Below are 13,934 nucleotides of genomic sequence, written 5' to 3' on the forward strand. Positions count from 1 at the left end.
GAGTGTACGCCGTAGCTACGGCGTAGGCTGTTTGTCCCACGCGTAGCCTACGACGTAGCCTGACGTGCACCCCTTAAAAAAAATTTAACAACGCGTCAATTCTACGCTGACCGCAAGCACTGTGACTGGTCTGCTAGAAGCCCTCCCACGGGTCAAAAAACTGGCACGGAGCAATAGGAGAAGAGCGAGCATTTTCAACTTCCATAGGAATGAAAAACACTCTGTTTCAGGGGACACATACAGTCAAATTGCAACAAAAGTCATTACCTATTCGCCGCTTCTCTGCCGTTTCTATTTGTAAGTTTCTCTGACAATGTACAGGACAAGCTGCTTCTTCTTCGGCTTTTGCCTTGATACTTAACATGACCGCGGACACTGCCAACTAGTGGTCTGCATGCACATCGACGCAGACAACAACGCAGAAGTATAAATGAAAACAGACGCATAGCCTACGGCGCAGAGGCTCCAGCGAAGGTCCAACGCAGAAGTATAAATCAGCCTTTATGGGTGTGGAACGACATGACAGAATGACAGAAATTTCATTTCTGGGTGATTTCTTCACGCCTTTAAAGAAAAAAGGGGTGGGAGAGACTTTAGAAAGACGGCAGCATCATTATTTTATTTTTACACAGAGGTTGGTAGGTCTGTTAGTAAAATCAGTTGCAATCCTTGTTGCATTATATGCCAATTGTGACAGTTCACAAATGGGAAAAAGCACTTGTTGCATTTTTCCTCCCAAAGTTTACATGCCTGTAACTCAAGCAGTAGGGTTGCATGGTAAACCCATATTATGGTAGTATCACGATACTAAAGCTTCAATATACTGTACTGTAATGCCACTCTATTTTTCTTAATTTTAGTACTGTCAATATAATAGTACCATAAGCAAAGTTGTATGTGCAGCAGTTACACCAGGCCACACTCCACAGGGGAATTTCCCAAAATGTAATTTGTGTGGAAATATTACAAATTCTGCAAACAAGATGTTAACATAGGCCAGTGAATGTGATCACTTGCATTTTAAAATAAAAAACTGTGTCATTTTTGGTCATACGGATACAATTTTGCGTTAACACTTTAGCTAATGTTTAACTAATGAACCTTATTGTAATGTATTAACTAACACGAAGTAACCACAAGCTATACATTTGTTACTGTACACTGTGTGCAGAATTATTAGGCAATTTGATTTTCTGATCATATTTTTTTTCCAAGCACATTTTACCAATTCCAATCCACATCAATCTTAATAACTACTATTAATATTGTTTTTAATCATTTATAAGTGATATATAATTGTTCATGAAGGCTGGAAATGAAAAATGCCTTATATTCAGGTGTGCAGAATTATTAGGCAGGTTCTCTTTTACAGGCAAAATGAGCCAAAAAAGAGATTTAACTCAGACTGAAAAGTCAAAAATTATTAAATACTCATGAGAAGGGCACAATACTAATGCAATACTAGAAACTGCAAAGTTAAAGCATGACCAAAGGACAGCAAAATGCTCATTGGGTCAGCGGGGTCATACAAAAACAGTTGGAAAAGAAAAGACAGAGAAAAGAGAAAAATCACTTAATGCTCTTAAGAATCAATTGATATTAATTCATAGAATTTCATACAGTGAAGACTACGCAGTGTTTTATATTTGATAAAATTTCTGTAGTATTTCTTAAATCATACTGTACCTGAAAAACTTTAATTTATATCTTCGTATTAGTCCTATTGTTTGTAATTTGCTTCTTTGATCTTATTTTTTAATAATAAAATAAATTAACAAAAGTAACTATTTTGTGATATATTATCATGAAATACAATTTCTCATATTGTGAAATAATATAGTCATATCACCCACCCCTACTGTCAGCTAGTTTTAAGATCAAACTCATTATAAAAAGTAAAGGAACTCTGGAATGAGTAATCTAACACCACTGTCATGTAAACCTGTTAAAATAAGGAGGACCTGAAACCACACTCCTTGGACTCCGAAGAACCTTATATGCAAACCACTTTTGTATGGTGCTGGTGAGTCAAATTTTGCAAGCCCATGTCTGTCAGTAAGTCGAGAGTTAATATCATTTTAATAAACAAATAAATGTGTGTGTGTGTTTTCCCCCTCATGATCCAGAAGTTTTGGGAATGAAAATCTTCTGTCACATGATCTTCAGAAGAAATGAGTATTCATGTCATACTAACATTAAGACTGTAAATGATACTGTGCCCTTATGGAAATGCATGTGAACACAGATGCAAAGTATGCAAGCTCTGCACATGCAAGTATTTAAGTATTAAAAACCAAAATATTTTCAAGAATGTTGGTAACCAAACAACATTGGAGCAAACTGAATGGACAAAAATCACTAAGAAATCTCTCAAAATATATTCTTTCCACAAAAGAAAGTTAGTTATACAAATTTCAAAAGACGTGGGAGAATAAATGATGACGTAATTTTCATCTTTTAAGTATGATATCTTGAATGCTCTAATGATCACATCAAAGTACATTTTATAAGACATTTCACTCACTTATGATATAAAAAAACAGTGTAAACTGCTGCAATTAATAAAAATATTAGTTGGTTGGTTTTATTTTGGAGTACAAACTGGCATTTTTAATGCCAATTTAATGCCAATTTCCAGTACAAAAATCTGGAGAGAAAAAAGGTCTCCATTGTTGTGACTCCTCATGTTCCTTCTTTGGTCATTTGCATTTTTTTTTATTGGATTGACATCTATTAGGTCAATATTTAAATTCATAAACATGTTATGAAACACTTCTTTGTTTTGGATAGCAGACAAAACTCTGTGTTAACAGGTTTTAGATACCAGACAAAAAGATGTCTTCTGACACAGGGCCAGATTTACTAACAGGGCAAATTAGCGTGAAAACATAATTCCAAAAAAGTGCCTATGGGAGTGGAAAGTTCTGCACATGGTCCACTTACGATGTGTAAATTAAAGAACACAGACGCAGTTGGATCATTTCCGTAATGACTAATGCAATCTACCAAGAGCAAGGCAAATTAGCCTCTGGTTTAAGACATGCTTTATTTGGGCAGTAAATAATGGCGCAAATACCAGTAAATTGACGAGCGCAAACCTTAGTAAATCACCTTGCATGATTAATTTAAATACCCTCCTCCCATTTTTCATCTGAAAGGGAAATTCCTACAAATACATATCTAATAAGGTTGGCCGCAAAAATAACCCTGTCCATGTCTTTTCAATGCTAATTTTTCACTGTGTGTCTTTATTAAATCCTGACAGTATTTTTTTAAAGCCAAAAGAGGGTTTGCGCTGGTGCAAGCTGTTAGTAAATCTGGCCTATAATCTAGTAAAGAGACTGGATCCAACATTTTTGGCTTTCCTGTCATATCAGAAGGAACGAACCACATTTAATAATATCTCAAAGCTGGCGGTACTCTGTGTTCATATAGCCAGAATGCCTCAATGTAAAATGTTGTTAAAGACAACTTAAATAAAAATTGTTTAAGCTTGTTTAAAGGAAGGTACAAAAATGAAATCCTCCTTTTTAAGGACTTTTCAGTGAATGACAGTGTCTTTTTTCTTTTTTTACCCCCAGATGCACCAACGATCCAGCTAATTACTAGCAATTTAAAAGAGGATTGCTCTTTATCTGCTCTGTCTGTCACTTCTGGTGTAGAATTATGGACCTTTTGTTGTACATTGTGATTTTACTTATTACACTCATATAGCTAGAATTCTGAATTAAAAAACAACAAAGTAATGTTTGTCCACATAAATTATCAGAGCTATATGGAGCCCACAGGGGTCAGTATAATATTGTTGAAAACAATATAAATATGATTTGGAAAATACAAGTTAAAATACAACACTAATAGCACAATTTGTTCCTTTCTCCACCTGTTTCAAAGGTAAAATCATGACCTCATCATCATGATAGTAACCCTAACTGATAAGATACTGATAAGCACATGGAGGAATGCCATTAGTTTTTTAATTTGTTATTATTGATTTGTTATTATTTGATGCTTGCAAGATAAAAACAGCAATACTGTGACGTTGAAAACACTGTCTGTGAAGCTATTTCAGACAGATAGTTCACATGACCGCTGCTTTCTGGGTCAACGGAAGCGCGAAAGCAGGTTTAAATATTCTGGTGTGATCGTAATTCAAAGGTTTAATAGACATAGTGGAATCACTGTCATTGGAATAAGATCATGTGTGTTCGAATCGAGATCACAATCTTTTTAAGATTAATCGTGCATGCATACATGCAGAAACAACATAAAGACACTATATTTTAAATACTTGTTTAATGGCATCTTTTTACGATACTAAAACATCTACTGATGTCTAGACGAATTAGATTTTTTCCCAAATTTTTAAACATGAATTATAGCCATTAAAAAAAAAAAAAAAAACATTTAATTTGAGTGAACTTAAACCAATCCTCACATAAACCCATTATAAATGTCATATTTACCTGAGCCCTTCCTACCTGTCTAGATAGGAAATATATAGAAATTGAATAATGTTATCAAACAGTCTGCACTGCATAAGTTATAGCCTAAATTAAATACAGATTAATCCTTATTAAAGCTACAAAAGTTCTTTAGTCAACAGCAGTGAGTAATTTTCTGTTACATTTGTTCTTTGATTATCTTCAATGACAGACAGCATTGGCTGCTGTCACTTTAAGAGCTGCCGCTGCTGCACATGACATGGATCTCACACATGTCCCGCTTTCTCACAACTCTTTACTTTCGTTTAAGACTTTATTTAACTCATTTAAGGCTGCTCTTATGAGGATAATCAACAAAACTGACATTTTTGGCATTATTGTGCGTGTTATTGTTTGTTAAATCTCGCCGTCTTTGCGCACAATACTGGCCCGCGTCTTTCCATATTCTGTGTGTGTGTGTATATATATTTGTGTAAACTGACATTCCTAGTGTATGTGTGTGTGTGTGTGTGTGTGTGTGTATATATAATATATAAAATATACAGGGTTTTTAAATCTAAATTAATCTGGCTGGTAGGATTGTAAAATGAGTCGATGTGATTGCTCATTTAATTAAATTACTTATTTAATTATCAAATATAACGACTGATACAAGTGAATGTATGAATGAGCTGCGCCATTTCGTCAACTACAAGTATGTATTTTCAGCTTCTGCTATATCACAATATAAGGACATTAATACATTAACATATCCAGAGTGAGAGAGAATGCTTAATAAGCATTTTATAAATTTCATTGAGAAACCATTGTCAAATACGCTCTGAAACTCAAAGGTCATCATTTCAACCGGTCAAAATAAAAGTCTGGTTTAACTTGAAGAAATTATGACAAAAATATATTACTATATTGTACAATAGAATGCACTTATTAAAATAATAAAAATAATAATGCTATTTTTTAAACATTATTTAAGGAATATAATTTTTTGTCCATGTTTTAATTTAGTAAATGTCTGTTGTGCAGCACTTTGCCAAAAAATAAAAGGATAAAATTGTGATTTTACATTTTAAAACATTAATTAAATTGATTGTTTTGTGCATTAATTTCATTACCAACGTTTTTGATCATATATTTGTATTAAATCATAAAAATAAAAACACGTTTCATAGCACTATTATTTTTTACATTTTAATAAATTATTAATGATAAAAATAAGTTGTTTATCTAATCCATTATCAATTATTACATGTAATTGATATGTTTGTGATTATTAAAATTTGAATAAACAAAAGTTTGTTATAATAAAGCATTTGTTCAACCAAAAAAACTGTTTTCATTCATTTAACAGTAATTTTAACTGATGATAATATTGTATTGTTCTGCACATAAGACGACCCTGATTATTAGACTCCCCCCTGTTGCTCTGTTCTGGACGGTCACTCACCATCATGCAGTCCACTGGCACTGTAAACTACCAGTAGTCACTTCAGCCCTTGGCGCTACCTATTGTTGTAGGCATATTATTGACATGTAAAATTCTATGAATATAAGATGACCCCATTTTTTCAGATGCATTTCATAGAGAAAAAAAACATCTTAATATACAGTCTACCAACAATAGATTGATTAAAGGGATAGTTCACCCAAAAATGAAAATGATCCCATGATTTACTCACTCTCAAGCCATCCTAGCTGTATCTTCTTTCAGACAAACACAATCGGAGATATATTTAAAAATATCCTTAGTCCTTTATAGGTTATAGGTTTATAATGGTATAGTGAATGGGGGCTCGCATTTAAAAAAAAAAAAAAAAATGCATCCATCCATAATCAAAGTAATCCATATGGCTCCAGTGGGTTAATAAAGGCCTCTTGAAGTGAAGCAATGCTTTTTTGTAAGAAAAATATATCCATCTTAAAAAATTTTATAAATTCAAATAACTAGCTTCCGGCAGATGACCGTACACATACTGCACAACTCAACCAAATGAGTAACCCGTGGTGCGATGTATGACTCAGGAGGTAAGACGCCTCTTAGACGCCTCTTGTGGTTCAAACAAATAGGGCTTGGCAACAAACTCAAGCTCCTCTTCTCTTATATCAAAATCCTCCAACATGTCTCTTTATAATTTCTCGTGAGTAAACCATCGGATAATTTTCATTTTTGGGTGAACCTTTAATACCATGATATTTTCTGAGATGGTTATCACATCCTGAAAATCTCATACCATTTACAACCCTAGAGGCAAAGTGCTACAAACAACGGCCGGAGAAAGTCTGGCAGCTGCAGCAATTTGTGCTTGCTGTCTCTTAAGATCTGAGACCTTGAAAAAAATATTTTAAATAGTAATAATAATAATAATTCTTTGGAAAACAATGGGGCCCTGAGTACTTTCAGTGTTTGGGCCCTAATTAAAATAAATTCTCCATCTATTTTTTTTTTTTTTTTTTTTTAGAAATACTGTATATCATTACAAGCCAAAGCTGAGAAAGTGTTTTTGGCACTTTTAATTACATTTTTCCCTTTCATTCCTGTCCTTGCTATGAAGCATTGTTATGCTGAAAGCTCAGAATGAAGGTGATGGCTCCGCAGAGGTGAGAGTCGAACCTTCAGCCTCGTCTGCATCACAAAGACACACTAACAAAGTGTCGATTGCACCCTTCTCGATTGCTCTCAATTTTGCACCAACGAGTCGCCGTAACGAGCCACCCCAACGCAGTCCAAAATCCTAACTCAACATGTCCGTTTTCCAAAGCTTATAAATTTGGAAATAATTTTAAGCTAGCTTGAATTAAAATCTTTCAGATCCTATATCTGAAGGCTTTGACTCGTGTTAGACAACACTTTTGAATGCGTTTTAATTGCACATGTATATAGCCTACTAGTTTACATTTTAAACAGAGAGAATGTCTTCAAATAAACTCGTTACAGAATAAGCAAATAATTTCTAGTAGAACGAACACCAAGAAAGTTCAGTTATCTAGACCAAAACTTTTAAAGCAAAGCAAACACGCGATTCTTCAATAAAGGTAATGTAAACGCATAGATCTTACCTTCACAACGCGTTCAGAAGAGCTGGAAGATATGATGAACGCCTCTCAGACCTCAGTCCTGTCGTACAGAGAACAGCGCGCATTCTCCGTCTACATCCATAAACTTCATCAACTTCATCCAATTTTTACAATCGAACCGTAGTCGTGCTGGATCCTTCCTACTTTCGCGTGTTTCACTAGCTGTGAATGCGTGGGACAGGCCTGCAGTAGGAGGAGCGCCCCCACCCCACTCACACCGCACTCACACACTCCCATTGGCGCTTAATTTCCTATGCGTAAGTTCCCATATCTTATAACGAGGCGAAGGGTGCTTCTCTACTTAAATATGGCAAGCCGTATTAGCATTTAAACCTTTGTTCTGACTATCTATAAATATATTTAAAGATAGTAACAATTGTATTTTGACGAGTGATAATTATAATTCGACTAGTCAGAATGACAATTAGAGATATCTGCAGTTATAATTGCATTAGTAAGAAATCCGATATCCGATAAGATATCTGTAATATATGTTTTGACTAGTCAAAACCCCATTTAAGATATCTGTAATGATGTCATAGGTATCTTTAAAAGACGCGTCATTTATCCGCAAAGGTAAGTAGAGATATCTCTAGGTTTCGACTAGTCACAATTATATTTTAAGATATCTGAATTGTACTTGCTCCTAGTCGAATCCGCTGTTGCGTGACGTGAAACTACATTTCCTCAGCCCCACCCAGAGTTCCTTCCCGCCTCCCTAGGTAACCGCTAACAACCTAGTATGCTTTTGTTTTCAGAGAGAAAAGATATGAAGTACTTCAGGGATTATTAAACCATGGCGGCAGCTGGGGCCTGTACCATGAAGCCGGATTATCTGGCTAGCCAGGTAAGATTCAGATTAGTTTGCAATCCTGGGTTTTAGGTACCATGAAAGTGACTTGGCTTTTAGCGGTGTTCATCGCCATAGTAACTTACGCTCCACGGCTAACCTGCTCCAGGGCAGGTTATGTTCTGGTTCAGACATCTCAAACCGAATTTGGACCAATCAGATGTGAGCAAAGTGACACTGACAGATCCAATGCAATAAAGTCACTCCCCCAGTTTCTCTTCCTCCAAATTAAAGGTCACTATATAGTAAAATAAATAAATAAATAAATTTAACAATGAAATTGTCTGGCTTTAATGCTAAGTAATTACTTAGAATGACTTTATGATTTATATATGATTTCTATAATAATTCAATTATATATATTATTATTAATCCATTACACAAGCGATTTTAGTTGAACAGTTATCATTATTTAGTTTCAATGAATATTAATATATACAGATCATGTGTAATATAAATAAGCTGTAAATAAACTTTAAATATGACTACATGTGACCTGAGTCTCTATCACTATATATTATCAACTAAATTAACTTTCACAAGTTTCACTTGCACTGATAGAGCAAAATCATTTCTTTTATTTTCATCAGTGTAAATGAGTTTAAATTCTTCATTTTCTTCAATCTCTTAATCTTCAGCAAAAGAGTTTTAAATCGTGCTGGCTCTCTTGCGAGAAGCGAATCATTGTTTCTCTCTGTTGCAAGACTTGTGATTGGCTGTTTGCCACTGATGTCACGCATTCATGTGCACATGCTCCACAAACTCAGGATCAAAGCCTGAGTTGACAGAGAAAGTTGATGATCAGCATCATGGTACCAACAAAGCCGGATTGGAGTGGTTTGGTTTTGTCAACTCGAAACTATAATCCTATAACCCTGAGTTTGTTCAACTACCATCATGGTACAGGCCCCTGTTCTCGACAAAATAGCAAGAAAGTGTCAACAAATTGAAAGAGCTCAAAGTCAGGGAAATTGTAGTGAGCGCGAACTTCGTGCGATAGATGATTGCTTAAGAAATGCACAGAGAATTTCATATTTGCTACCTCCTGAGACGTATGAAGAACTGAACAGAAATCTGGATGAAATTCGAACAATGCTGTCAACGCATTTGCAGAGTGAGGGAACTACAGCGTTTTCTGTATCTCGAAGTAGCTCAGGTGAGTTTCTGGTTTTTAAAACTATGTTCTTTATCTGCAGTAACCTCACACAAGCGAGGCATCTCGGGAAGCTCGTTTTTGTCTTGTTTATGTGTTTGTTTATTGTCTGCTCTCTACTTTGGTCATGACGGTAGCCATGGTAATACAACTGTAACTTTCCCCTCAGTCTCCATTAAAAGTAGTCTAACCAGTGTACATGCTATGTAACTTTCACTTACAAAATTAATACAGTTATAATACAAATTAAAATCTATATACCTATTGTACATAATACATATAGTTAAAAGTATGACTGTACAACAAACTGTATGCCTACATAATTTTATTAACATTTTAGAAGAAAATAAGAAACAATTATTTGAATGGCTACTGAAAAACGCTACTGATAAGGTTCCACACACAGGCCAGTCAGTCCATAAAAATGTATTTGTATGTGACATTAAGATTATCACACATCAGTGTACCTTATTTACGTTTAAAAATAACAGAAACAAACACTCCAACAGGTCAAAGTTTAATTTTCATTTTTCAACTTTGCCTGGTCAAGTTCCATGATTCATAATAAAGAAATTGTATTTCTTCAATATTTGTACTAAAGAAAACAATATTGAAAAAGTAATTTAAATCTGCCATCACCCTGTTTTTAGACTATTACCTTGTTCCATTCTTCCTTTCTTTCCGTTCTTATTTGTCACCATTTTTCTAATATTATACTGCTTGCCATTAGGAGCTGCATGTCAGTAAAACAAATATATGTTACTTTCAATTGCAGGTAGCCGATGTAGACCAGCCATTCAAATAACACGTGACCAAATTGAATTTTTAATGAAGCAAGGTCACACAGTCAAGCGAATGGCAAGAATGTTAGGGTGCTCATCCTCATTTCTGTACAAGAGGTCCAAGCTGCTTGGTGTATCAATCAGGAGCAGAATGTCAGGAGTGGATGATGAAGAACTTGAAAATGTAGTGAGACGACTCCAATGCCAGTATCCAAATACTGGAAGTGAGGTAAGCCTTGTTTCATTTCAAGGTCTGTCCTATCAGTTCATAAACTAATTATTATTTAATTTTTTTCAATTCAATGCAACCATTTTTGATGATGCGAGCCTTACTGGTTGCAGAAGGATTGAGGGTTTCCCGGCATAGGGTTCGTGAGATGTTGGTCCGTATCAATCCAGCAGCTGCTGCAAGGAGAAGGAGTAGCACAGTGGCTAGAAGAGTTTATCAAGTGCCCTGTCCCAACAGTCTTTGGCACAATGATGGCAACATGCGCCTCATAAGGTTAGTTTAATTGTAGTTTTTGTTCTGCTAATGCAGCATGAAAATCGTGTGACAGTTCGTTTCTGCGATGCTAAATTATAGCCTAGTGTAGACTTGCATTATCCAATTCTGATTTATAGAATCTACAGCCAAATATGTTTAGACACATGCAATTACCACAACCTAAGCAGCCATTGTAAATCACAATACCATTATAACAGTTCACCATATCGTCCTGGCCTAAAATGACTAAATGTTAAATCATTAAGACATTTTCGATCCAATGACGTTTTTACATTTTGGTTTGAAAGAGTATATACTGTGAAACTGTACAAATGTTTCACCTGATGCATTTAATGATAATATGAATTATTAATACATTACATAAAATTATTCTAAGTATAACACAGTGTTGTTTGTATTTTATTCCTATAGTCCCTAATATTCCAGTTGTCCTTATGTTGCCCTACACTTCCTCATTTCTTGATTATTGGACCCTGCTTTTTTCATCATTTATTCATGTTAAAATAAAAAAATTGTCCAAACAGTTTTGGATTATTTGTGAGCTCTGTTGTAAAGGTTGATTTGTTCACAATTAAATGTAAAGTGTCTTTTGTGATGTCCTGCATAACAGAAACCTGAGAACTGTGAAAAAGTGGGACCTGTAGGATCTCTTTGTTCTTCACACTGTACTACCTATAATATTTAACTTACATTTATATTTTTACTTTTAGATGAGGCTTTGTGATTCATGGTGCAATCGATGGACATTCACGACTAATCACTTACCTAAATTGCAACACAGACAACTGTGCCAGTACTGTGCTGTCAGTTTATTCAAGCAACATGCCTTTACGGTCTGCCCTCTAGGGTAAGGTCAGATCACGGTAGTGAGAACTTACAAGTGGCCTTGTTTATGAACCTTGTTCAAGGACTTCAGCGCCGGAGTCACATTACTGGGGAATCAGTCCACAACCAAAGGATAGAACGTTTGTGGAGGGATGTATTTTTACATGTGCTTTCTACAGCATGTTCTACAGTCTTGAAGATTCTGAACTGCTTGATCCCAGCAATGACCTTCACAAAGTTTCGCTCAGCATAGTGTTTCTTCCAGAGATCCAAGCTAGACTACAGCACTTCAAAGAGGCATGGAATCACCATGCTTTGCAGACAGAAAACAATAAAACACCAACACAGTTATGGACAGAAGGAATGCTGTCAAGGATAGGAACTGACAGCACAGCCATCAACAATGTGTTTGGAGACAATCTCTACAGGCCAGAACATTTTAATGAACTCCTGGCTCAACATGGTATTGAGTCTTTGCCCACAGCTGAAAATGAAGAAATCCCAGCTGTAACTGTTGAACAGCCTCAAATTAACCTTACTCCTCAGCAAATGGAAACTGTGTCCCATGCTATTTGATTTGAAGATTAAGTTTCAGGTATGTTGTGCAGAAATTGCTAATGTTTTGGCAAACTAGTGTTGCAGATGAGAGTGTGTTATAAAGAATGTCATTCTTTTGTAATATTTTAATATGTAAAATTTATAACTACAAGAATGCTCTGTTGAAGAATTAATAGATGCTTAGATGCTGACATTGAAAAAATGATTTTCTATGAAAAGCTGGTGTACAAGTGAGAGAACCTGAACAAACAGTTAAAAATGAGCAATGTAACCGTTTTTTTTCCCACAATAAACACAAACATGCATAATGCAGAACAATGCATTTTATTTTGGAATGGATGCACATCTCAAACATATTTGACTTCAAGGTGCTTCTTACAGTTTTTTACAATCACTTTGCTACTATTTTCAGAACCTTGATGTCATTTTTCAAAACTCTAGACACAAAACTCAAAACGGTTATCACTTGTAACACAGGCTGTCTAGTGTTCAAAACACTGCATTGTGCATCCACATCTTTAAAGAAATCTTGCACTTGCACAATCATTGGTTCAAAACACAAATTTACTGTGAAATACCATTGAAACATAACTATAGATCACCCAAACACAAGCAACCGATAGTTTCACTGTGTCATTGTTCATACAATCATTAAATATTGTAGAACAAAATAGGTGATACAGGTTTCATTATGGTACTACATATATAGTAAATACATCTCTGTAAAAGTACTGCAGTAGTAGAGAGAATACTACAGACACAGTGGAATCATCATACAAAGATTGTAATATATTGATGCAAAACACTACAGTACAATCACAACATAGCTTTATTTGAATCAAAGCAAAAATAATTAGCTATGAAATAGAAAAGAAAAGACAGTTCTGTAAAACATCAAATGCAGTGTTCCTCAACTTGCTTGTACTGTAAGAAACAAAAACAGGAGTGCACTGCAAAACATGCTGTTCTTACTTAGAGTTTTTGTCTTGTTTCTAGTCAAAATATCTTATATTCATGAAGCATTTTCTTGACAAGTAAAAATTATTTTCTTGTTTTCAGGAAAAATAAGTCAAAATTACAGTTTTTTACAATCACTTTGGTACTATTTTCAGAACCTTGATGTCATTTTTCACAACTCTAGACACAAAACTCACAACCAATGATCAAAATGCAAATTTTTCAAAACTCTAACCCTTTTCTCAATTGCTTGGATACAATAAACTTAGATAATTCGTTCATTCAACAAAAATCACCTGTTCAATATGACACAACTTAACATCAAAGTACTACTATTTCAAAAGGCAATTCACACATTACATTTCAAATGAGTGTCTATTCATTTCCTTACAATGATCTAACTATCAATTGATACAACTGCTCAAAATGATAAGTAACTGTTGCATTACTCTTAATGCATAGTTGTATGGAAACAGAAAAACAATCTTCCATGTTTACTGTAAATCATGAAAGTTTCAGGTTAACGAGATTCATTGTCACCAATTAGCGTGGAGCATGAACCAATTAGACTAAAATATCCATGGATGTAGCCTTATATTTTATCATAATGCTTCATCAGACACTGTGTCTATGGCCCCAAATACTGTACCACCTTCTCACACTGCAAAACATGCTGTTCTTACTTAGAGTTTTTGTCTTGTTTCTAGTCAAAATATCTTAAAGTTCTTAAATCAAGAAGCATTTTCTTGACAAGTAAAAATTATTTTCTTGTTTTCAGGAAAAACTT

The 13,934-nt window shown here is 34.8% G+C and overlaps 1 protein-coding gene and 1 long non-coding RNA gene across 4 annotated transcripts in view; one reads left to right on the forward strand and one right to left on the reverse strand.

The window, feature by feature from the left end:
- Window positions 1–7,725, reverse strand: part of LOC125258943 (activin receptor type-1-like) — a 65,633-nt gene extending 57,908 nt beyond the window's left edge. For 2 of the 3 annotated variants that reach the window (XM_048176191.1, XM_048176189.1), the window contains exon 1: window positions 268–461. In XM_048176191.1, the coding sequence (XP_048032148.1) occupies window positions 268–446 (179 nt within the window). In that variant the 5' untranslated portion in view covers window positions 447–461. Of the gene's footprint in view, window positions 1–267; window positions 462–7,499 lie in introns of those variants that run through there. The other variant, XM_048176190.1, reaches the window with a different exon arrangement.
- Window positions 7,726–7,898: 173 nt separating this feature from the next.
- LOC125258946 lies at window positions 7,899–13,933 on the forward strand. The gene is made up of 4 exons (XR_007182702.1): window positions 7,899–9,523; window positions 10,296–10,531; window positions 10,645–10,804; window positions 11,518–13,933. It is a non-coding gene; the product is annotated as an uncharacterized LOC125258946 (long non-coding RNA).
- The last annotated feature ends 1 nt before the right edge of the window (window position 13,934 follows it).

Source organism: Megalobrama amblycephala, linkage group LG23 (assembly GCF_018812025.1).
Source record: "Megalobrama amblycephala isolate DHTTF-2021 linkage group LG23, ASM1881202v1, whole genome shotgun sequence".
NCBI classification, from domain to species: domain Eukaryota; kingdom Metazoa; phylum Chordata; class Actinopteri; order Cypriniformes; family Xenocyprididae; genus Megalobrama; species Megalobrama amblycephala.